Here is a 26,260-nt window from a genome sequence, read left to right on the forward strand (position 1 = left end):
TTATTATAAAACCAAACATACATACAACCATATATATATTATATATTATATTAATCAAGCATGCACAAGGTAGTAGGTATTGGTATAAATATAAACATTAGCAAGGTAGGTACAGGTAAATTAGGCAATAGAACAGTAAGTCAGAGAGGGTAGGCACAATGATGCGCCTATGCATGCCCCTTACATACAATGGGATAAGGTTGACTATAGTCTTAAGGTTAACGTTTTTGGGGCTTGGGGAAGAAACAAGAGTCAGTAGTGCATTCAGGCACCTATGTGGTTGCTAACCACATAGATTTGGTTGTCGATTTAGTTGTCTAAGAAGCTATGTCAACTAGGTTAACCTAGTGTACCAATTGCGACTACTTGGATCAGGAGGCTCTTCTCGCAATCACTCATGCCTTTATCACCTCATGGTTAGATTATTGCAATGCGCTCTACATCGGGCTACCCCTGAAAAACATTCAAAAACTACAGTTGGTCCAGATTGCAGCTGCATGAGCTATTGTGGACTGTACTGGCTCCCGATTGGTCTCCGGGCGCAATTCAAGATTTTGGTCATTACCTTTAAAGCCCTACATGGCAGAGCCAGACTATCTTTGAGACCGCCTCCTATCACATAGCTCCCAGCGATTGATAAGGGCCACAGGGTTGGTTTCCTCTGGTCGTATCAGCTAAACAGTGTTGGCTAGCAGGTCTGTGGGGGAGGGCCTTCTCTGTAGCTGCTTTGACTCTCTGGAACCAGCTACTTCCTGAGTTCTGGACTACCACCACCCTACCGGCCTTCCGGAAAGCTGTAAAGGCCTGGCTTTTCCAGCAAGCCTGGGGCTGTTGCTCTGATGGTGTATCATCGAGATCCGGCCCTAAATGGCCTGTATGATTTTAAACTGTGGGATTTAAATTGTTTTTAAACTGTTTTTTTAGAGATTTTAATGTTATTTATAAGTTTTAATTTTTGTTGTGAGCTGCCTAGAGTCCCTAGGGGGATGGGCGGCATACTAATGGAATGAATAAAAATAATAAATAAAAAAATAAAAAATCAATTAATTAATAAAAGCATATCATCAATCACCACATTTATAGAATAGAATAGAATAGAATTTTATTGGCCAAGTGTGATTGGACACACAAGGAATTTGTCTTGGTGCATATGCTCTCAACGTACATAAAATAAAATATAAATAAAACATAAAATAAAATAAAATATACATTTATCCACCTATTAGAGAATGGATTGCTAAACTGGGCTGAATAATACAAATTTTATTATTTTAAAGCCATTTTCATACAAGGTCACATTTAGAACCAGACTGTGAGGTACGGTTTCAACCAGGACCCTGCCTTGCGAAGGCCATTATTTGAAACGTTAAGGACGGGGACACGTTTATTTCAACGGGGCCTCCTCGTGTGCACAGCTCCCGTCACATTCCCACCCAAACGGCCCAGAATGGCGTGGTGGACCCAGAACTCTCCGCGAGCCAATTCCAGAGCCAGGGCAGGTCTTCTCCCAGTCCTCCTCCGGAACCCGGGCGAGAGCCAGAGAAGAGGCCCCACAGAAACCTCCCTCCAATCGGCAGCGCGGCCTGCCCGCCATGCACCACCCGCCGGGAGCCGTTTGGCCTATCAACCTGTCAGAGCGCTCTCCTCCGGGGCAGCCCAACCGACTGGCTCCGCCTCGGTGAGGTAAATTACAGTCAGCGCGGCTCTGCCCAATCGCCGGCAGAGGAACGCTCGGGGCGGTCCCCTTTAACTCTGGGGTGACTCCGAAGCGGGTCCGCCGAGGAGGAAGACGGGCTCGAGCCGCTCTCAGGGACGCGCCGCTCCCCTCCCGTTCGTCCGAGCCGTCCGCGGGTGAGTGCGGTTGTGCGGTGTGTGTGTGTGTGTTAGATTTCTCCTTTTCAAAGAGGCTTTTCGCGGCCCTCAAAGAAAGAGCCGCTCATCCCGTTGGGCTTCAGGCAGCCTCCCTCCCTCCCTCCTTCCTGTGCTTGCATTCCCCGGCTGCCACACCCTGTTCGCTGCGGGCTTGGTGGGACCCGATCTCGCCGCCTTCTTCCCCGTCCGCATACCCGGGAGCATTTTTCCCTCGCTCAACCCGGCGGGGAAGTGATTTCCTCTCCCGCCTGCCTGCAGCGCTCGTGACGCAGGCCGACTTGACAGGAGCGGAGCTTCCCCGAGGCTTTTTTTCTTTTTAAGAGGCGGGAGCGTTTCTGCTTGAAAGCAAGGGAGCGGGGCGAAGAGGCTGTTTCCTTTCTCAGAAGTACCCTAAGCGCGGTTTCGCTTTACCGCAATGATTTGAAAAATGGGAACGAGAGACGACGACGGGATGCTGTTTCGGAAGAGGCCCGAGAGTGTATTGTTCGTGAAGAGAAATGGGTCCGGAGAGACTGAAGCGAGTTGGGACGAGCGCCGCTATTCGCCCCGGTCTTCTTCGTAGACGGATTAATCTGAGGCGAAGCTCTCTAACTGAAAAAAAAAAAAAAGGGGGGGGGGAGAAGGCACAGTTGCTAATACTGTAATTCGAAAAGAACAGAAGGCACAGTTGCTAATAATTCGAAAAGAACAGAAGGCACAGTTGCTAATAAACCCTCTTCCCCCTCAGCGTACACAAACTCAAGGACTTCTGACATCGCTGTGACAGGCAGACATTCAATAGGGGAGGCCTTTTTGTAATCTTGCAGCCTGATAATAATAATAAAACAATCTAACGTCGACATGTAGCTGATAAAAGCTTAGGAATTTGGGTTTGGTGTCGGTGACATCATAGGGTTCCTTTAAGTTCCGTACCTCCCCCACTTTTTAGGTGAACGCTGAAGTTGAATTTAATCATTTCTAGTACCCCCCCCCTTTTTCTTCTCTTCCTCCCCCCCTTCTTCTTCATTCTTGCTTGCTGTCTTTAAGAGAAATAATTTCCCGAAATGGGATTAAAAAGGAAGAGAATGGTAAACAATGGTAATTGTGCCTGCTGTAAGTTATTGTACAGTCTTCTGTATTTGCACAAACTCTTCAGTAAAAATTAGAGGGGTTGAGGTAGCAATATCAGAATGTGTAAGATCAATAGGGTTTATAGCATCACCAGGCACTTAGAAAGGGAGAGGAGGGAGTTAATCATCTGCTCTCCTTCCATCTTCTTTTTCCTTGCTTTTCAAATGTATGATGATAAGAGAAAACTTCAACCCTGAGCATTGATCTCAAGGTCTAGGGATAAGGAAGTAAGGAAATGATTTGTTAATAAGGCTGCACATCTATGTAATATTTGTTTGTTTGATTGATATGTTCTGAGCACCAAACATATCAAAAACAGAATTTCATTAGAACAAAAAAACAATTATTGATGCATGCATTTGTCAAGAATTTGCAATGATCAGTAATCTCACATCTATATGCACATTACCAGCTGTGTGTTAAATTGCTTGGCAAGTCATTACCCAAGTTGATTCCCTCTAAGTATAGTGCTGAAACTTTTCTGAGATACTATAAAGATTAACAGTATTTTGTGTCACAACCTTTATAGAATAGAGACTCTTCATATCTGATCAAGGTACAGAAAAGTTATACTATAATGGATGTACTTGTTACATGCATAATTTTATTGCAACACTATTTTCATTGGAACAGAGCAAAGGGGCTACTCCCTTCTTAGTAGGCTGATTCTGATGTTGGAATTTGAAGGAAAGCCTCAGGCTCACACAATTTTTTTGGGAAATGTTTGCATTTTTAATTTTTTAATGTTTTAACATTCTGCACTAAACATGTTTATGAAGCTTACATTTAGATATAACACTTTGCATATTTCAGAGTTGCAATATTCAAACTATTGAATCAAAATCAAATGCGCATGTTTCTTTGTTAGTTTTTAAAAGGTTCTAAGCAAAAGATTGATATAATGTTTTATTTTTTTCTTCCGTTTTGGTCTGCTTAAATTTCTATTATCTCTGCCATACAAAGTTAGAGGAACCTTCTGTTTCAAAGTTAGTTCCTGTTTATACACTTTAGGAATAGTGAAGATGAGACCTGATGTATGTGAGTTAAATATATAATCAATTAGATTCAGGAGGCCGAGGTGTCATAGATTGTTTAATTCTATTTCAGTTGTATATCATGACATTTGTATGCACACTTAAAGATAAGATATTTAAATCTGACTTCATAATAAATGCAATATTTAAAATGGAGTACGTCATTGCTATTGATTTTTTAGAACTATTTTACATCCATCCAAAGTCCTAATTAAGCACAATAGCAGCTATTTTCTTTGCTGGGCTGCTTTTATCCTGTATTTGAAGTTGTTAGTTTCATGAAGATATCAGATAATGAGTGAATGGATTGTGCAAGGAGAAGATATTCAGTCAGTTTTCTTCCAGATACAAAGAATTAATCTTCTGATTGAGGTAGTCTATAAACTTTTTCTGTCCAGCTTGTATGTCTGATTCCTGACAAGTGCTGAGTTTGTGGAATGTAGTTATGCGGGACGGCACATTTCTGGTATATTACTTAGCTGACACCTCAATTACATCAAAGAAGTTGTATTCTATGGCGACAGTATTTCAGGGGAAAGAAAAGTTTGCATTTTAAATAACACTAATTATCACTTATAGTCTTCCACTGACTATTTCCATTAATTTCTTTTCTACTAAACTCAAGTTATGCATCTTGCCTTTTTAAATGTCACCATTTTGTAGAAGACAGTTTAATATTGATATAGACACATATTGTTGTTTAATAGTTTTGAATGCAGTCCAGCTATTCCATTCTAATACAGTGGAACCCCGACATAAGAGCTGCTCTACTTAAGAGCAACTCGAGATAAGAGCTGGGAGGGGAGAGATATTTTTGTTCTACTTACAAGCCCAAATTCGAGATACAAGCGCCAAGGAGCTGTCTCCTGAAGCCAAACGCTAACTTCCGCGTTCGGCTTCAGGAGACAGCTGCGAAGCGGCGCGCGTGTTTTAAAAGGTTGCAGCCGGCCTGGGGGGCTCGGGGGGGTGCTTGCAGCTTTCTTTCTTACTCTTTTTCTTTCTCTCTTTTACCTTCCCTTCCTCTATTTCTTCTTTTCTTTCTCCTTCCCACCTTCTTCCCTCCCTCCCTCCCTTCACTCATTCCTCTCTTACTCTCCCCTTTCATAAGTTTCCTTGCTTCCTTCCTCTGTTCCTGTCCCTTCCCCCTTTCTTTCTTTCTTTCTTTCTTTCTTTCTTTCTTTCTTTCTTTCTTGCTCTTTTTCTTTCTCTCTTTTACCTTCCCTTCCTCTATTTCTTCTTTTCTTTCTCCTTCCCACCTTCTTCCCTCCCTCCCTCCCTCCCTCCCTCCCTTCACTCATTCCTCTCTTACTCTCCCCTTTCATAAGTTTCCTTGCTTCCTTCCTCTGTTCCTGTCCCTTCCCTCTTTCCTTCCTTCCTTCCCACCCTCCGTCCATTCATTCACCCATTCCTCTCTTGATCGCTTAAAGCCGGTCCCTGGTGCAAAAAGGGTTGGGGACCTCTGTCCTACAGGATTGGGTGGCAGAGAAGTTGAACATATGTAAATTTAAAAGTTTAAGAAAGTTTACAAGTTAAGTGAAAGAAACTTCATTATTCATTTATATGTACATGTACATTTCTTCATTAAAAACATGTCTTTCTGCATAATTTAGACTAACTTTGTGAGTTTTTTGAGGGCTGGAACCAATTAAAATTATTTACATTAATTCCTATGGGGAAAAGTCGTTCGAGATAAGAGCTGCTCGACTTAAGAGCCCAGATCCGGAACGAATTAAACTCGTATCTCGAGGTACCACTGTATGCCCTATCACCATTTCCTCCTTCACCATTCTGAAACACATGAAGTTGAGAGTAATGTGCTTCTTCCAGTCCCTTTATTATTTTACACTGCTGTGGCATGTAGGAATATTGAAGTGGTAATAAAAGCCATGGAAAAGTATGGATAAGGGAAAATGTGTATAATTTTTCCTCATTTGTTTATACTGTATGAAAAATAAAATAAAAACATGGCAGGGTGGGGGATTCATAGAGCAGTGTTTCCTAACCTTGGCAACTTGAAGATATTTGGACTTCAACTCCCAGAATTCCCCAGCCAGCATTTGCTGGCTGGGGGATTCTAGGAGTTGAAGTCCAAATATCTCCAAGTTGCCAAGGTTGGGAAACACTGTCATAGAGAACAATAGGTTTAAAATGTAATTTGCATAAAACGCATTTGTTCATAAGTGACTTTCTGAAAGCTCAGAAAAATCAAAATTCAGCTGATATGTTAGAGTTTTTTGATAAAAAGTTAAATATTTTATGCCAACAGAGCAGATTAATGTATGCATGTAATTTTTAAGTGATGTTTGTAATTGTTTAGTATTCACTTGGGAGCTCTTCAACTTCTGGTTTGGGTGATTGTCCAAGTGCAGATTTTGGAGCAAATAATAATAATTTATAATAATAATTTATTAGATTTGTATGCCGCCCCTCTCCGAAGACTTCTGCAAAATAAGTCTCTGAGTGTATCTCATAGGGCAATGATGGTGAACCTTTTCTGCCCTGAGTGCTCAAATAGGAACGTGTGTGTGTGCGTGTGCACATGTGCGTGCATCGGAGCCCTGGAAACTCGAAGACCAATATGTGTGTGCGGCCACCTGCTCTTCTGCTTTCTGACCAGCTGGCCTTTACACATTCTGGAGTCCCAGAAATCCGAAGACCAGTGGTCAGCATGCGCGTGCACACCAGCCAGTTGGTCTTCAGGTTTCTGGTGCTCTGGCACGCGTGAAGATCAGCTGCCCAGCATGCATATGTGCATTGGAAACACAGCGCACATGCCCTCAGAGCGAGCTCTGTGTGCCATCTGGCATGCATGGCATCGGTTCACCATCACGGTCATAGGGGATATTTCCTTAATAGTTGAAACCATCTGCCTTATGAATGTATACATCCTATGCTTCTTGTCTAGGAGATTATGTGGTTGATTAGTTAGCTGTCAAAATCATTATGTACAAGAAACTTAATATGAATGGACACGCTGGTAAAATAAAAGCAGAAAAAGCAGTAAAAATGTTCCATGTATTTTAGAGATTTTATCAATTGTTTAGGTACTACATTCATCTCAACCTGCCCATGAAAGACTCATGACTACCCCTCAGGGCTGTCCTCTGAATCAAGGACCTACTTTTAATAGTCCTGGAGCATCCATCAGTAGGAAACTGCCAATATGTATGATGTTTATACGAGGTTTTAGATGCTTTCTAAAAACTGGAGCCTTCTATTAATTCACCTAGGAGTTGCCTAGGATTTAGGTGGAAGTAATTAGTTTTACAGGAGGTGAATACATGGGATGAAGTTAGTGAATGGCTTTTTCTTATTCTTTCCCCTGTCTAAAACATTAACTTAAAAAGAGACCTCAGTGTTTTGAGAACTCAAACTTTTAATGACAGGACCAAAAGCCATTCAATTACAATGAAATGTTGTTTGCCTTAAGGCAGATAGGATCACTGCCTGCTCAATTCTGGATTATCGTGAGGAAACACATGTGACTTACTATTGACACAATCTCTGTGATTTCTACCTAGAGAAAGGTTGGCAGGGTGTAGCCATAGTTGCTGCTATACTTAAGTTTAATAACGATTCTTGAATTTAAATGAAAGCCAGTTTGGACTAGCGGTTAAGGCGTCAGGCCAGAAAGCAAGAGACCATGAGTTCAAGTGTTGCTTTGGCCATGACAACAATCTGGATGACCTTGGGCCAGTCACTCACTCTCAGCCAAACTCACAAGGTTGCTGCTCTGAGGAAAATAGGAGGAAGGTGTGTTGGATATGTTTGCTGCTTTGATTTATTTGTCAAAATTATAAAGAAGTATTATAAATAAACAAATAGAAATAAATAAATTAGGCTAGCTTGATTCTTGCTCATATTTGATAGTTTGACCTGATTATTATTGCAAATAATAGCTTAACTCTTGCTTTTATTCAAATGTGATTACATTTTACTAATGTTGCTCTTTTAGATCCCTTTTCTGGGCTTATCTTACTAGATGTCACTAACATGATCAACATGTGGCCTGCAGGAGATTTGAAAGAATTTAATCTGCTATCTCAATGTGGGGAGCTATGACTTAACTGTTAATAATGTAGGTTCCATATGATTGAAATAGAGTTACCGGTACTTCTCCCTTTGGACATAACATTCTTTCAAAGGACAGCTCTATACTAATTATTTTGACTTGATTGGTTTGTTCATCTATTGCAAGCTTTAGATTCTATAATTTTATACGATTGTTAGAACCATGATGGCCTCTTTGTAATCTATTTGTACTGTTAAGGCAGTTCTGTTTTATTGTAGCCGATTGTATGGTACTTCCCTGAACTAGGGGAAATATTTTTTTAAAAACACCCTGAATTATTCTAAAAAAAGTAGCTATTCTAATGGATATACAATTGAACTGGTAGAAATTAGCATGTGTGGTTTGTGGTGAGCATAATGCTCTGAATATAAAATTGGAGTTGGAACTTCTGTTTTCAGTATTGTCCTCCATTTCAAGAGTATTTTCCCCACTGATCTGAATGTTCTGCACAACCTCACTTGGCAGGGCAAGCATAGAAGGATTCCAATCCCCTCCTCTATCTCTATGCATCAATATGCTATTGAGAGATTCTTCTCTGCATCCATGTGCGTGGCAGTACCAGGCACAACACTTCTATGCAAGCAACTCATGTGGGTGTGGGGTTTTGTGCTGTTGATTTCAGAATGCCAGTGGGTTGGAGGTGCGGCCAAGCTAGGGGCTTGATGTGTCATGTTACAATTTTGCCAGAATACTGTTTGTACAGGTGGGTGGAACTGGAATTTGGGTATTAGATTACAATAATAGATGCACAATTGAGCTTTATTTCAATTGTATTTCCAATTAGCATTTCTGTGATCCCAGTTGTAAAATGCATAGTGAATGTGTTCCTATGTAGATATTCAGATCTACTCTATTGCATGTGAAGGGAGGGGGATGATTTTCTGACTCCTTTTACCTTCATGACTTGAATTCTATAACACTAAAACTCTCTTACATTATTTCTTCTGCCTAAAGTTGATGGCAGTTTAATTTTAGTGAGTAGATACCATCTAAAACATTTTTCTTATCAAACCAGTGAGGGGTTGGGGAGGGCTTTCAATTTTAAAGCCATTTTAGCAACCTGTAAAATGTTGCTGATGAAAATTCCTAACTCACTGTTCCAGTCTGACCTGTTCAATGCTTGGTATGTATTGATGCCAGGGCAGAATGAAATCTGGACAATTTTATATAGTCCCATAGTGTATAGGAATAGGATTTTGAGAATATCATAGCTTTCAGTTGCATTTTCTAGTTTATTTAAGATACAAAAAAGAATGTGCTGTATTCTAGGTCTGGGTGTTTGTATGGCGCAATTGCACCATACACTAGACTAGGGGCTGGGTTGCTTATGTGGCAGAATGCTGAGGAGAATTCCCTCTAGCTCCCAAACAGGCTGAGCAGGTTGGGCCCATGTGGGGACAGTGACTGCTCAGTCTCTGTATTCTACTGATTGTGCAGGAAAATCTATTGGACACTTCATTTCTCACTCTCTGTCTGTACTATGTAAAAAAAAAGAATTATTTAGACCTGATTAATTCTTAGTCTTTGAACATGGATGCTCATGTAATTGTCTATAAGCAGGGAAATTGTACATTATAGTACAGAATGCCCAGTGGGAGATTTAATACTACTGGTTCCTTAATCTCTCAAGGAACTAATATGCCTACAGTATTTGTACAATAAGTGCTCAGATCTTATTCAGGAGGGTAAATTCTGGCGTTATACACCAGTGAGTTCACGAGTAGTCATTTCCTATTGCTCAGATCAATTGCTTAAGTTTTGCCCTATTTCTTCAGTGGAGTACAGATGATTAGGCAGAAAGATAGGAAACTTGGCTTCTGCTTAAGAAACCACCACATTCATCCACATAAATTCAACACCAATTGCTATGATTTGAATAGAGGGGAGAGTTTGCACTGTATTGTAGCCAGGGATAGGGACCGCCTGGGAATGGATAGGATGGGAATTTTTTTAAAAAAAGTGTCTTGTCTTAACCGAATTTCATAACATTGCTACAAAAACTACATGGATGAATCATGAATGTTTGGCAGAAAACAAACTAGTCTCATTTCCCATATTCACACCAAATCTATGATGTGCCTCCCATTTTAAATGTCAATTTTTTCAAGGGAAAAAGTTAAGTCTTCCTTTCATGTAGATATTATAATTTAGAGCAGGCATGTCCAACCCACAGCCTGTGGGCCACATATGACCCTGGACAGCTGGTAATGCAACCACACAACCTTATAATGTGTTATTATTATGTGCTTATTATTAGCTATATTATATATATTTATAGGTGGCTAAGACAATTCTTCATTCAATGTGGCCTAGGCAAGCCAAAAGATTGGGCATGCCTGCTTTAGATATTTTGAAGCAGCTTTATTTGCACTTCTATCTTAGCTTCACTGTCGGGTGTACGGTATAATGATAGACAGGAAAGAGCTACCTATAATTGATATGGACGTTTATCTTAATCTTCTGCCTTTGTTGTACTTTTAGGGTTGTTCTGTTCTTCCTGGTCTTGCCTGAAATATTTCCGAAACTCAGAGAAGCTAAGAACAATTGGCAACTTGACATCACCAGATTCCTGGTATTATTTCCCAGTTTTTTTCTTAGTCCTAAGCTTGTCTTGATCTTTCACTGTTCATTTCCTTATAAATTCTTTTTTAAAAAAGGAAAAAAGGCAGGATTCTCTTAAAGTGAGGCTGTTCTAAATTCCCTTGTTTGTTCTTGTTGCATGATGTATGCCAATACTGTTGGTCCCTTTCCCATCAGTAACAGCTTATTTTGAATTATCTGTATTCTGGTTGGATATGTTAGTCTTTCTTGGCATCTTTCTAGGTTGAGTCAGTATACCAAAAATAATATTTTAGAAAATGATGTGATTTTTCTTATTCTGCATGTCCTGTTTTGAAGTTGGCTACTTAAATATATACACTGCTCAAAAAAATAAAGGGAACACTTAAACAACAGAATATAACTCCAAGTATTCAATGAGAATATTTCATTCATTAGGATCTAGGATGTGTTATTTGAGTGTTCCCTTTATTTTTTTGAGCAGTATATTTTTAGTCATGTTAGAATAGTTATTAACATGCTGTGCTAAAAGCTTTAGTTGCTCTGATAAACCTGTTTGATTGATCAACAAAATAAATTTCAGAAAGTAAAAGTCGCATTTTTTATTTTGAACTAAATGCTGCAACCTCTAAGGTGACGTATAGTTCCATTTATATAGCAAGTATTATTTTCTGTTCATTTGAACCAGGTTAGGGTATTATTTGACCTCTACCTGTATATTATGAATAAACTTATTTTCTAGATGGATTTGCACAGAGCGGGATAGTTTGGAAATATTTGGTACTTCATATTTTTTTTCATTGAAGGAGCCAAGGTGCCTAAATTGTTTTTGGTTGTCTTTTCTTACTCAGCTAGAAAATATTTTCTGTATGCAGTCAGTTTGGTCTGAGAAATGTAACCCCTAATCCACAAATAATAATTTGGGCTACAATTTCAAATGCATCAATTGCAGTATAGATAAAACCCCACTCTCAGCCTACTGTTCCTTCTTGAGAAGGTCATGTGACTTGTGTAACACGTGGGCACTAATTGTTTATCCTGAAGGTTAAGTGAGACTTTAGAGCTATTTCCTGTAGACGAGGTGTGTCCAACCTTTTTGCTTCCCTGGGTGAAGATAAACTGTCTTGGGCCACGTTGCTAGCTGTCCAGGATCTCATGTGGCCCACAGGTTATGAGTTGGGCATCCCTGCTCCAGACTGAGTTTATCTGAATAGCTTTGTTTCACTTGTACTTTTTTTTACTTGTTGGTAATTGCTATCAGTACTGTCAAAATCATTTACAGAAAAAAAATGCTAGATGTGTTCAGCAAAAAGAAGAATTAAATCATTTATTTTACCCCAAAAATAATTATGCTTTGTTGAGAATTGGGTAATAATACGGAACTACTGTATTCATTGAAGGCATCCAAATAAAAACATGATTTGCAGGTTGCCCAATTCTAGTGCACTGACTAATACTTTCGCTTCTTATGCAGAACAGTGATTAATACTGTTACCATGGATGTGTTGGTGAACAAGTATCGGGAATTCATGAAGGGAGCAGGTGAGCAGATCCTAGCTGAATGACTGAAACTATTTTTTGTTTTGTTTTTATTCTTTTTCCTCCCCCCAAAGAAAACAAGTTTAGGTGAATTTACTGAGGAAGATGAGCCAAAGCTACATATTTGTGTATTCTAAAGGTTTTGCTTTCAGTATTTCAATTATTTATTTATTTATTTTATTTATTAATCAGATTTGTATGCCGCCCCTCTCTGTAGACTCCGGGCGGCTAACAACAATAATAATACAATGTAAACAAATCTAATATTTAAGTTAATTTAAAAAACCCCAATTTAAGAAACCAATCATACATACTGACATACCATGCATAAATTTTATAAGCCTAGGGGGAAGGGAAAGTCTCAATTCCCTCATGCCTGACGACAGAGGTGGGTTTTAAGGAGCTTACGAAAGGCAAGGAGGGTGGGGGCGACTCTGATATCTGGGGGGAGTTGGTTCCAAAGGGTTGGGGCCGCCACAGAGAAGGCTCTTCCCCTGGGTCCTGCCAAACAACATTGTTTAGTTGACGGGACCTGGAGAAGGCCAACTCTGTGAGACCTAACTGGTCGCTGGGATTTGTGCGGCAGAAGGCGGTCCCAGAGAGTTCCCCCTTGAGCAGCAATAATTACAAGTTAATTTTATCCCATTCCTCCTTCTAAGACCTCATGGATTTCAGTGAACCTCATGAACTTCTCACTTTAGATCTTTCACAATATTTTTACAGGCTTACGTTTAAAGCTTTGATTTGACCATTCCAAAACATTAACTTTCTTCTGCTGTAACCATTTTCTTGTTTGTATAATTGGGTTTTTGTCTTGCTGCATGACCGCTTCCTTGTGAGCTTCAGTTCACACACACATACCCTGACATTTTCCTGTAGAATTTGCCAGTAGAATTCAGAATTCAAAATTCCATCAATGACGGCAAGACGGAGTCCAGAGACACCAAAGCAAGCCCAAACTGTGATATTATCCGCACCATATTTCACACATGGGATAAGGTTCTTAGGGTAGAATGCATCATTTGTTCTTTGCAAAACTTAACTTTTTATTCAAGCCCAAAAGTTCTATTTTAGTCTCCTTTCTCCATAGAACATTCTTCCAATAGCCTTTTGGATTATCCATATGGTCTCTTGCAAACTATACATTCATTTATTTATTTGTTTGTTTGTTTGTGTGTTTGTTTATTTATTTCTTTTTTTATTTCTTTATTTCTTTATTAGATTTGTATGCCACCCCTCTCCGTAGACTCGGGGCAGCTAACAACAGCAGTAAAACAACATATAACAAATCTAATACAGTGATCCCTCGATCATCGCGAGGGTTCCGTTCCAGGACCCCTCGCGATGATCGATTTGTCGCGAAGTAGCGGTGCGGAAGTAAAAACACCATCTGCGCATGCGCAGATGGTGTTTTTATTTCCACAGCAGCAGCGAGGAGCCGAAGATTGGGTTTCCCCGCCGCCTCGCTGCTGCTGCTTGTCCGCGCGCGTGCCGCCCGCCCCCCGCGCTGTTGCTGGGGCCGCTTCTCAGCTGAGAAGCGGCCCTGGGGTTTCCCCCGTGCGCGCGCGTGCTGCCCGCCCCCCGCGCTGTTGCTGGGGCCGCTTCTCAGCTGAGAAGCGGCCCTGGGGTTTCCCCCCGCGCGCGCGCGTGCTGCCCGCCCCCCGCGCTGTTGCTGGGGCCGCTTCTCAGCTGAGAAGCGGCCCTGGGGTTTCCCCCGTGCGCGCGCGTGCTGCCCGCCCCCCCGCGCTGTTGCTGGGGCCGCTTCTCAGCTGAGAAGCGGCCCTGGGGTTTCCCCCGCGCGCGCGCGTGCTGCCCGCCCCCCGCGCTGTTGCTGGGGCCGCTTCTCAGCTGAGAAGCGGCCCTGGGGTTTCCTCCGCGCGCGCGCGCGTGCTGCCCGCCCCCCGCGCTGTTGCTGGGGCCGCTTCTCAGCTGAGAAGCGGCCCTGGGGTTTCCCCGCGCGTGTGCCGCCCACCCGCCCACGCCGTTGCTCGCGCCTTACCGGGGCAAGAGGGGGAAGACCCAGGGAAGCCTCTGCCCGGCGGGGAAACTCCACCATCTACGCATGCGTGGAAGGGCACGCATGCGCAGATGGTGGAGTTTACTTCCGGGTTGAAAACTCGCGATATAGCGTTTAGCGAACATCGAGATCGCGAAACTCGAGGGATCACTGTACAGTGATCTCTCGATTAGCGCGGGGGTTACGTTCCAAGACCTCCCGCGCTAATCGATTTCCGCGTTATAGTGGTGCGGAAGTAAAAAACACCATCTACGCATGCGCGCCATTTTTTTTCATGGCCGTACATGCGCAGATGGTGGAGTTTGCGTGTGGGCGGCGGGGAAGACCAAGGGAAGGTTCCTTCAGCCGCCCAACAGCTGATCTGCTCCGCAGCGCGGAAGCAGCGAGGAGCCGAAGATGGGATAAAGGCAAAGGGGAAACCCCATCTTCGGCTCCTCGCTGCTGCCGTGCTGCGGAGCGGATCAGGTGTTGGGCGGCTGAAGGAACCTTCCCTTGGTCTTCCCGCCGCCCAGGCAAAGGGGAAACCCCAAGATCGCTTGCCGCTTGCCGCTTGCCGTATTGCAGCTTGGAGCCTTGCTTCGCCTCCTTCGCTGCAATACGGCAAGCGGCAAGCGATCTTGGGGTTTCCCCTTTGCCTGGGCGGCGCTGGGGCCATGCGGAGCCGCTCATCTAGGGGGGCGTGGACTGGCAAGGTGCCCTCCGCTCTCTCTCTTTCTCTCCCTGTTACCGGTGTGGTATAAGAGAGAGAAAGAAAGAGAAAGGAGGGCGACTTGCCAGTCCACGCCCCCCTGGATGAGCGGCCCCGCATGGCCCCAGCGCCGGACTCCGCCGTTGCCCCCGCCCTTGTTCGGCTCTGCAGCTGAGAGGCCACGTCCACCCCCTCCTCGGTGTCCCCGGCACCCAGCGTCCCCACGCCGCCTCCACCTCCCGGTAATGCGCCCGACCTCTGCCTCTCTCTTTCTCTCTCATATACCACGCCGGCAACAGGGAGAGAAAGAGAGAGAGAACTAGCGCGGACTTATAGAAACATAGAAGACTGATTATTATTTTGATTATTTTATTATTAATTATTTTTTAATTAATATTTTTTGAAAAACCGCGTTGCAGCGTTTCGCGCTAATCGAGACCGTGCTAATCGAGGTATCACTGTATTTAAAATAACTAAAAACTCTTATTAAAAACAAAACATACACACAAATTCTCCCATGCCTGACGACAGAAGTGGGTTTTGAGGAGCTTACAAAAGGCCAGGAGGGTGGGGGCAATTCTGATCTCTGGGGGGAGCTGATAACATTCTTTTTGGAGAGTAATGGTTATCTCTTTGCCACCCAGCGATGCACACCATTTCTCTGGAAATTAAAACAACTTTCTGGCCAAAGTATATGTATTATGTGTAGAAAAATGAACCCATGAAATGACATAGGACAATTGTGTTGGTTTTTAAAAACAATTTTCATACTAGATATGATCTAGCCCATTCTTCTTTAAATATCCATGAACAAAATAATGGAATAATCCAATCCACTCAATTATCAGACAAAAAAGGTGATAGCTGAGTAGCACAGCACAAGACAGGGTCACGTTTAGGCTAACGCTGGTAGGTACATGGAGGAAGCCTAAAAGGGTATTAATTTGGTTTAAACAAGGTTCCATTTGCTCCCCTCAAAAATCAAATTGCCCCCATGGGGTGTGCGTCCCATGTTGGGAACCAGGGGTGTAGAGGGAACGAGCACTGTCCCTTCTTCTGAATCATTCTAAAAAAGCAAATCTTTCTAATGGCTGGAGCTGGCATTATCAGTCAATGTGAGGGGGTCTCCTACACCCTTGAACCAGGACTAGCACAAGATCTTTAGCTAGTTGTCTAGATGAGAATACAAGTTTGGTCTTCCCTTGGCAAAAATAGCATAGCAAGAAATTGTAGTCTACTATTAGTTGCATCAAAGCAATGTCTTTGGTACTGTAGTGGCTGTCTGGAGTTTTCTAGTTTTACAAATACTGACATTTAGTTCCTTTGACATTACTCTTTAGTTCCTTGAAAATTCATAGATCGGGTAACAGTGATAATAAACTATTTCCACTTGTACAATGACAATTGTCTGACAATGGATTGGTGGAATCCAAACTCTTTGAAAAGTTTGGTGATCTCTTCTAGCCTGGTGAGCATCCACAACTATTTTTTGGAGGTCCTGAAATACCTCCTTTGTTTGATTCATAACACATTTCCACATTCCCGTGTTGTGAAGATTAGACTTTGATAGTGAATATCCAGAATTCTGTTCTTTCAATAGGCAAGAATTCCTACCCTTAACACCTGATTATTGTCCCATTGACTATAATGCCTGACTATGATTTCTCCCTGAAATGAATCCTTCAAAAGTTCACACACTTTTGTCACATACAAATATGTAGCTTTGGATTATTTTCCTCAATAAATCAATGAATAAATATATTGTTTTTAACTTATTTGTTTAATTTGGTTTTGTCTTAGCTAGTTTTAGTACTTGCGTGGATAAGTAATCATGTTTTAGGTCCTATTTATGCAGAAATGTTCAAATTTCAAAAGGATTCACAACTCTTTAATGTCACTATCTCTAAAAAGCATCTATTCCATGTGCATTGGCTACTGATAACAAAAGATTTAATGTGTTTCGGGATCCTTTTATTTTTTCCCCCACAGACCCCCGGATTGCTTCATATCCACTTATGGATTCTCCTTGGCCTATGACGGGTATCTTACTGGGTTATGCCTATTTTGTATTATCACTGGGGCCACGGCTCATGGCCAACAGGAAACCTCTGAACCTTAAGAAGTTCATGATAGTTTATAATTCTTTTTTGATGGCACTATCATTTTACATTGTTTATGAGGTAAGCTGCTCCCTATTTTAAATTTTATTTGTAGCTCTTAGATATTCTATTATTGCTTTCACTGACTCCAACATCAGTTTCAAGATCTCTTTCTACTTTTGAATAAAACACAATTTCTGACTAAAAAGCACACTATCTCACTATTGCATGTTCAAATTACTTGCTTTAGCAATAAGTTGGAAAGATATTTTTTCTTTCTTACTTAGACACAACTTCTCTATGAAAGACAGATGCAAACATTTTCACATCTAGGACCTATAAACAAAGAGAAATAGTAATATTTATACTTGCGCCCTGACTACTTTTCTGTAATATGTAAAAGTTACCCTAAGGCATACAAATTAGTGAAGATTAGGTAGAAGATGTGCAACATAACATTTCAGGTTCTTCAAACTTATTAAATGGTTTTCTCAAAATGTCAGTGTTTGTTTTATATTTGAGATAGTAGGTATTAAAATTTGATGCAATACAGAGGGCTTACTTCCATGAATTTTGAATTTGGTACAAATGACACTGTAAAAATAAATTATTATTAATAGCAAGCTCATTTTATAAGTTATACAGCAAATCTTTTACTAATAGTCCACTATCATACAAGATCATGTATTTTGACCAGCTGTTATGCTGAATGACTTCTCTGAATGCTTTTATATTTTCCCCAAGTAGAATAACATATGGGATTTGTCTTAATACGGAAGAATACATTGATTATTACTAATATTTCATTTTATTTTTTCAAAATTATATCAGTTAGTGTTATTCAGTGATAAATATAATACATGACAATTATATCTTAAAAACCTACTTTGGTGTTAATGCAAATTAAGTGTAATGCTTGCATGTAGCAGTGTAAAATGAGGGTTATCCAGAAAGTAAGGTTACAAGGCACGTAGCTCTTGCGGTGAAGAGAACAAGCAGTGCCAGTGATCAGTATATCATCGACTGATGTTGTGGTGAAGGTTAAGATAAGCGTACTCATTCCGTTTCCCTCCAAGTGCGAAGTTGCGCTGTAATTATTATTATTATTATTATTATTATTATTATTATTTATTAGACTTGTATGCCGCCCTTCTCCGAAGACTCGGGGTGGCTCACAGGATAAATACAAAAACAATATGTATACAAATCTAATTAGTTAAAACTATCAGCTAAGATCCCACTACATTAAAAAGCAGTCAGTTAATAATACACTACCTGAATGCCAAGGGCATGAACGCTGCTGTGATGGGTGCCCAAGATGTTTGCTGAAGCACACAAAATTGACAGAATCGGTGCCGTCCGAGAATTTCTTGAATGTTTCAAGATTGAAGGTGAGGCTTTTCTCAACTGCATAGTGACAGGAGATGAAACTTGGGCTTATCACCATACTCCAGAGAACAAACATCAATCAATGCAGTGGCGCCATACCCACTCTCCTTCAGCCAAAAAATTCAAAATTCTGCAATTGGCGAGAAAAATCTTGGGCACCCATCGCGTACAAATCTTGGGCATCCATCGCAGCAACGTTCATGTCCTTAGCATTCAGGTAGCATAGTACAGCGCGCACATGGAGGAAAATGGAATGAGGACGTTCCTCTCTAACCTTCACCACAATGCTAGTCGATGATCTACTGACCACTGGCACTGCTTGTTCTCTTCCACTGGTTTCCCGCTACACAGTAGTAATATCAACTTCCCTTGCGAACATTCCCCGTGAGAGCTACGTGCCTTGTAACCTTACTTTCCAGATAACCCTTGTATGTAAAAACATTGCTTCACTAAAAATATTTGAAGTAAAATTTCTCAAATAAAAAGATGTGCATATTAGTTAAGTGTATTGATATTTATTTGAAAATTTTGTAACGTTTGATTTGACCCTGCTCAGCCTATGAGACCTAGAAAAGAAAGCTGTTACGAACTGTAATGTTATTGGAATGTAGTTTTAATGAATAAGAGTTCTGGGAATGATGATTTCTAATAGGGTTTTTTTTTGATAGTTTTTAATGTCAGGCTGGCTAAATGGTTATACATGGAGATGTGACCCTATTGATACATCCCAGGATCCTAAAGCTCTTCGGGTAAGCTTGTTTTTCATTTTCCTGCCTTGTTCTCCCTCCATTCTCCCTGTACTCTTAGTTTCTCTTATATGTTGTGTTTCTTTTCTTTAGTTTTCAATACAGACTTTGGTGAAAGTGTTTTAAGAAGAGTGTTGAGAAGGGTTACTATAAAGAGAGACAAACGTAGGGGGGGGGAGATGGGATTTTAATTTTGTGATGGCTAGGATGTTTAACTTTGTACCTTTTTTCTAGATGGTCCGTGTGGCATGGATCTTCATTTTCTCTAAAGTCATTGAGCTGATGGATACGGTAAGTGACTCTGAACTTCTGATGATTGTTCCTATTTTTCTAGTTAAAGCATAGGTGCTTTTCACTCAGTATCTTTAGATGGTGGCCACTCAAGTTTATTTATTCTTCTAGCATTTATATTCTTATAAAATAATAGTAGTCAATCTTTGCATACTTTGATCCATTTTGTGCAGCTATGTGTATTTCTACAATTATATTTAAAATATTGTCTAGCAGTAATTTAATTTAATTTATTTGACTTCTATGCCGCCCAATCCCGTAGGACTCAGGGCGGCTTACAACAATAAAAACAATACAATGGAATTGTTTTTGATGGCCATATTTTGAGGACTGCATTGTGGTCTTTTTTCTCTAATTTAGATTTGGTATAGGTGGATCAGGTATAGATAGACATATAAATAAATATGCTACTAACCAAAATCAGAAACCTACATCTCAGTGCATTGTTATTTCCAGATGATCTTTATCCTAAGGAAAAAGAATGAACAAGTGACCTTTCTGCATGTTTTCCACCATTCAGTGCTACCCTGGAGCTGGTGGTGGGGTGTGAAATTTGGTCCAGGTGAGGTTTTAAAGGGATATTTAATCCAGAATTTGATTCCAAGATTTGAAAAAATTGTATCCATAATTAATTTTAGATATGTCTCTTTATAATATGGTGTCTTGTGAATACATGCAGTAGATGTGTCTTCTCATTATTTATTATCCTTTATTAAAGTCATGTTTGGATAGTAGAAGTCCTGAATCTTTTCAAACCTTTTCAAAATTTTCCTGCGTAAATTTTAAAATAAAGTCTTCTTTTATTTTCCTGCCATAATTAAAGTCCTTCTGAGGTTGGTAAAATGAGGGCCCAGATTGTTGAGGGCAATATGATGAGTCTGTAAACCACTTAGGGCTGTAAACCACTATGAGGTGGTCTTAGTCTAAATACTTCTGCTATTGCTATTTCCAGTGTTTAATTACCATGTTTCCGGGTGAAAGATCTGTGTGTGTGTGTGTGTGTGTGTGTGTGTGTATGTAATTGTATTTGTGTGTACATATGTATAAGGAATGTATTTTTTATAAAAACTCATATATATACACACACAGACACACATGCATACTCACACTATCACAGAACACTAGAATTTTTCTACAAATATCAGTATAATAGTTAGGCATATGGTGAATATGTATGCTGCCCCGAGTCTACGGAGAGGGGCGGCATACAAATCTAATAGATAGATAGATAGATAGATAGATAGATAGATAGATAGATAGATAGATAGATAGATAGATAGATAGATAGATATAGAAAAGTCAAACTAAAATAAAGACAATGTGGTGTAGTGCTTAACCATGAAAGTTCACTTGGTGACTTTAGACCAGTCACTATCTCTTAGCCCAATTTGCTTCACAGGGTTGTTCCAGCAAAAAATGAATATCCTAAAACATAACCTTTGACCTGAAAAACCTTTGAGATTCTCATGTTCTTCTAAACTAGTCTGCCATTAATAAATATGCCACAATGTAATATAGAATCCAGAATATTAAAACATGTGAAAAAATGGTCTGAATGTCTAAAACAAATAAAATGTTATACTTAGTGATATTACAAAATATATTTAACAGTTAAAAGAAGAATTAAAAAATGACCAAGTGAACTTTTCTCACTAAAGTAGCTTGAATGCTATCTCTGAGACCCCCCCCCCCCCCCAAAAAAAAGAGTAATCTCAGGACAGGGAGTTCCTCAAATAAGCAAATACCATGGGGGAATGGCTTTATTTATTTATATATTCTTTCTGGGTTTTTTCAGCTGTCTCAATATCTAAAAACAAGGTCTCCATGAGTCAGTCCAATATATTTAACCAACTGTTTTAATTTTGAGAATTTGCATGGTCCCTTTGCTCCATTTCAAGTGTTGTGAATGTACTTTGGTGAATATTTCGTTTCATCTTTTCAGAAATAAAACACTGAAATGTCCTAAGCAAGGTTACGCTTACATGTAACACTAATAACAGGCAAAAATGTTTTGATTGTATGTGCTGAATACAAATTACTGACTTTTTTTCTCTCATACCATTTTGATCATGATCCCAGGTGCCCCAAATGAACTTTCTTTACTTCTCTAATGTTTATATAGACTAAGGGTGTCAAACTCCAGGCCCGCGGGTCATATAGATCTGGCCCGTGGTGCTGGTCTAGAAATAGCATAGGAAAAAATGCCCATGCTGCCTCAACTAGCAAAAATGGAGTGCAGGAGGGGTGCATGTACCCCCTGCAAATGCTTTTGGGGGCCTCCAGAGTACTCCCGAAGGCCGTCCTTATCTCAGAAGGTTATAAAAGGGAGGAAAAGTACAATATTTTACCTTTCAGGCTTGCAGGATTCTGCTATTATAGCCTATGTCAATAATTTATAGTTCTAGTCTTCCTATGGAGTCAGTTTCTCGATCTGATCTCTCTCTTATAAGGTGATCAAGTAGAACAGGTAAATATTAAACAAACAAAATCATAAAAATGTATGCCTCACTATTTTTATAAGTTTATAAAGCCATGTTTGCGGAGGTGCAGTCCTGGGTCACGGACACCATGAGCCACCCACCACCCACCTGGCCCTCCGAGGTCAAATCCAATCCTGATGTGACTCTCAATGAAATTGAATTTGACACTCCTGATACAGACTGTAAGGACTAGTTATGTCATTCATTCTCACCCTTTGCCTATCTCCTTTTCTGTTACTGTACAGGAGGAATGGGCTCCTTCCATGCTCTGGTGAACTGTATGGTACATATTGTGATGTACTTCTATTACGCGCTCTCAGCTGCAGGACCTGCTTACCAAAAGTACCTCTGGTGGAAGAAGCACATCACTGCCATTCAACTGGTAAGTAACAATGGGAAAAGGCTAGGCAAATTATGCCAGCATTTTTTATTGTTGTACAAACCATCTTTGATCACTTCATCTGATTCTGTTTCTTTTGGATAGATAATTACAGAAACCTGATAACCTAGTTTTATATTTGTTGCCTATGTTGAGCTTCCCCCTTTCTTCCAAAGATTTCCCATCATTGGCTGTGTAGAGCTCCACCGATCACCTTTACTTATTTCATCTGTGCCTTGTTTCTGTTTCTAGCTGCAGTTTGTGGTTGTCGCCATCCACATCTCCCAGTACTACTTCATGCCTGACTGCAAATATCAGTTTCCAATCTTCATCCACCTCATCTGGATTTATGGAGTTATCTTCTTCATCCTCTTCTCCAACTTCTGGTACCAGTCGTATACCAAAGGCAAGCGTCTGCCCAAGTCGATGACACAACCTCAGCAAAATGGCTTTCATGAGAATGGTGCCGTGGCTAATGGCAAAGTCAAAGCCAACTAGGGGTGGGTTCAACTAGCCCCATATCTGGGCTTCTTAACCAGATCAAGTGCCTACAGACTGTTATCTTGCAGTTTCAAATCACCTTCCCAACTGCTCTTGTTTCCCTCATTGCCTCGCTTTCATCATTCCCCAAGGGAGACAGGCTGCCTGGGCTGTCGGTGCTGAATCCAGCCCAAGGCCTCCAAAGTGCCTCTGCCCTGGGCTGGGCTCCCTTCAGAGCTGGACCAAAGCAGAACCCTGACAGACGGGACACATTTATCCACTTAATTCTATGTACACAATGTGATCTAGGTGGGGATTTTTGTTACTTTGCTTTCCCTAAGTTTGTGTTGTCATTTATTAATTCTGTTTATTTACCATTGGTGTTCTGCCATTCCTACTCCTTTCCTACTTGAATGTAAGTAGTCCCTTTTTGCTGGGGGTGGGAAATAATTCCTCCTGGAGATAACTTTTCCTGCTCTGTGTGCAGATGGGGTACTACTAGGCAAGTCTTATTGCCTTGGCTGTATTCCTCTTTTGGCATTGCTCCGCAGCTTTGGCTGCTTTGATCCCAGGACCTTAGCAATAACTCTGGACTTCAATCTCCATATGGCTTGATGACTGCAAGCTCTTATTGCACTGAGGCCCAGGGAGAAGAAATAGGAACCTATTGTCCAGCTTGTATGCCATTGCTCTGTGTGCCTTTTAAAACATTATTGGATCTGCCCCGAAGAGCAGAGGCTCCCTATAATCTACGTTTTGAGGAGGAGGTATATCCCTCCCGAATTTTCCATTTGTATTCACAGAAATAAATGGATAGAAAGAGAATAGTCATTCTGTTCTTGATTTCAAGGCCTTAATCATTGTTTGGTTGGGCCTGATGTGTGAAAAGAACAACTTTACTGTAAGTAGTATGTTAATATTGATTTTTCAGTTCCAATGACTACTGCTTCTTGCAGTGAATTGGTGTCTTTGTTGAAGTTGGTTTACTAGATGAGAGGAGCTGAAAAACAGAGATCAAAGTCCTTTGAGCCATTGTAATAGAGTGGTGGCTATGTTCTGGCTCATCCTCAGTGCATGGTGTCAGGCGTCCAATTATTTCTGCTCAAGAACACAGGAATTGCAATTAAAATTTTACTAGTTTTCTGGGTCTATAGAATACCCTTGCTCAAAGTTCAATACAGCATTTAAGTCCTTGGCTCCTGCTTGTCCTGTCTGCTGTTTCAGGCAGGACAGTGTTAATTTATTTCTCTCCTTATATGGACACTCCTTCAGGCCAGATGCTTTCCTCTTTGCACTGGCTTAGGTTCTTGGTGAAGCTCCAACTATTGGGCATTATCCTCCTGGCTTGAAAAGACCTGTAGTCCTTGGTGCTATTGCCTATGGTCTGGTTGAGTGTGATAAGTGGAAAAGCTGCAAACACTGTGTGTGGGGCATACAAAATAATTCTGCAACAGAATAAATTGGAAAAGTAATCTTAGTAGCAGATCTTAGATCCGTATTGCATCCTAAATTCAGAGTGCCAAAATATGAAAGCAAGGATATATTGGCAAATATAAAAAGCTAAGGCACTAAGAATACCTTTTATGTTATTAGAATAAATTTATATTGGTCTGTCTACCTCAGTGCTGGGGTAGACTAACCCAGAATTTAGATTATGTGCCATAAACAATGCTGTATATGCTATTGAAGAGATTTGTATAACCCAGAATTTTTTGATACATTCACTGGCCATTCTGAAATAGGGCAATCTTGTTTAAAAGCCTTTAAGCTAAGTTCACTGTTAGGTTGAAATAGGTTTTGTAACACTACTTACCTTTCCACCACTGATTATCCTGCTGTGTACTGTTTTCCCACTGATGTCTGAGAAACCCTAACCAATGCTAATGGCAACCCTTTGAAACTGATACAATGTTTGACTGAGAAGCTTTTACAATGTAGGGGATATTTAGGGGTACAATTTTGAAAAAAAGTAAAAGATACATGTTTGTTCTCCTATATGCGTGCCTGCTCTCCACATTTTTTGCTGTACTTAATGGATCAATATTCAATGATAATCATGCAAGGGTGATGAAAAATCAGTATGTGACACTGTTCCCAAATTAGGAAGTATAGCTTACCCATTCTAAAATGCTCTTTTTTTAAACCTATGACTCATTGGTTCACATGAAATCTAAAGAACAGGCCTTTATGGAGTGTTATTTCTTTCAGCGTTTTTTATAAGTGCTGATTTTAGTACAGTACTTGTCAGTCAAATAACATTCATGTTGCCCTAGTGACTTTCTGATGTGGTTCACTTTTAAATAGACATGTGCCTTCTAAATAGGATGTACGGTTAACTGCTCTAAATGTTGAGTATTATTATCTGCATTTTTCTGAATGAGTAGGTATCAGAATTGTTTGCTTAGACTGGTTAATAAGGCTTCATTAACTTGCTACAGGACTGGTGTTGTAGACATTCAGGTAGTCCTTGACTTACAAGTGCGATTAGGATTGATTTATGGTCAGAAATTGTCATGGTTGTAGGTGGAGGCACCCCATGATTGGACCCAGTTTTACATTTTTGTGGTCATTAAGTAAATCATCATTATACAAATTGTTAAGCGAACAGTGTGGTTGTGTGAACCTGTTCCTCTGAATATTTTTGCAGGAAAAAATAGTAAACTGCTATCACATGACTGGACTATTGCAGTTGATCATAAACTTGAGCCCATTGCCAAGTACCCAAAGTATGTTCATGTTTCTGTAAGGCTGTATATGGCATATTTTATGATGGGCAGACATGCTTAACAGACCATAAAGAACCCATTCCAGGCCCATTGTATTTTCAAATGATCCTAACTCACAGGCTACCTGTATGAAATCCAAGGGAACTCTTATCACATCTGGGAAGGGAAGTGTTTGCACCTCCTTATGCACAAGCAGCTTCACTTAGTTACAACTATTGATATCTTTCATAAGATAACTATAATAGGCTACATTTTAAAATACACTGAAATATTAATTCTTTATTTGCCCTACTGAATTGAAGGACCAACTCCTGAACATTAAAATGTATTTTATTCATGTAATCTGAATTACCGTACTGCATTGTTTTATTTATTAAATTTGTACACTGCCCAACTCCCAACCAATTGTCAATAGTTACACTATAGATTTTATTTGCTGAAATGGTAATTGTCTAATAACCTATACCAGTGATGGTGAACCTTTTTTCCCTTGAGTGCTGAAAGAGCGTGCATGCATGCTATCTCGCATATGTGAGTGCCCACGCCCATAATTCAATGTCTGGGGAGGGCAAAAACAGCTTCTCCCACCATCTGGAGGCTAGAAACTGCCTATTTCCCAATTTCTGGTGGGCCCAGTAGGCTCGTGTTTCACCCTTCCCAGGCTCCAGACTCCTGGAGCCGGGGGAGAGTAAAAACGCCCTTCCCCATCCCCCTGGAGGCTCTCTGGAAGTCAAAAATGCCCTCCCAGAGCCTCTGTGTGAGCCCAAAATCAGCTGGCC

The 26,260-nt window shown here is 40.6% G+C and overlaps 1 protein-coding gene across 3 annotated transcripts; it reads left to right on the forward strand.

Moving 5' to 3' along the window:
• Positions 1 to 1,672: 1,672 nt before the first annotated feature.
• On the forward strand, positions 1,673 to 24,750 carry ELOVL1 (ELOVL fatty acid elongase 1). 3 transcript variants are annotated; one of them, XM_070745086.1, is made up of 9 exons: positions 1,673 to 1,851; positions 10,570 to 10,660; positions 12,122 to 12,189; positions 16,881 to 17,071; positions 19,048 to 19,128; positions 19,360 to 19,416; positions 19,873 to 19,978; positions 22,142 to 22,278; positions 22,528 to 24,750. In XM_070745086.1, the coding sequence occupies exons 3-9, from the start codon at positions 12,144 to 12,146 to the stop codon at positions 22,771 to 22,773; spliced, it is 864 nt and encodes a 287-aa protein (XP_070601187.1). In that variant the 5' UTR covers positions 1,673 to 1,851; positions 10,570 to 10,660; positions 12,122 to 12,143; the 3' UTR covers positions 22,774 to 24,750. The 3 variants fall into 3 exon arrangements, with proteins under 3 accessions (XP_070601187.1, XP_070601189.1, XP_070601188.1); XM_070745087.1 differs by lacking the exon at positions 1,673 to 1,851 and adding an exon at positions 7,695 to 7,769; XM_070745088.1 differs by lacking the exon at positions 10,570 to 10,660 and having other exon boundaries at positions 1,713 to 1,851.
• Positions 24,751 to 26,260: the final 1,510 nt, after the last annotated feature.

The sequence above is a fragment of the Erythrolamprus reginae genome, chromosome 3 (genome assembly GCF_031021105.1).
Source record: "Erythrolamprus reginae isolate rEryReg1 chromosome 3, rEryReg1.hap1, whole genome shotgun sequence".
Lineage (NCBI taxonomy): Eukaryota > Metazoa > Chordata > Lepidosauria > Squamata > Dipsadidae > Erythrolamprus > Erythrolamprus reginae.

What these genes read in the sequence shown, in the direction of transcription:
- ELOVL1 (XM_070745086.1), top strand. Translation starts at nt 12,144, where the DNA reads ATGGATGTGTTGGTGAACAAGTATCGGGAATTCATGAAGGGAGCAG. An exon ending in TCATTGAGCTGATGGATACG is followed by an intron (nt 19,417 to 19,872) that starts GTAAGTGACTCT and finishes TGTTATTTCCAG; the next exon opens with ATGATCTTTATCCTAAGGAA. An exon ending in ACATCACTGCCATTCAACTG is followed by an intron (nt 22,279 to 22,527) that starts GTAAGTAACAAT and finishes TTCTGTTTCTAG; the next exon opens with CTGCAGTTTGTGGTTGTCGC.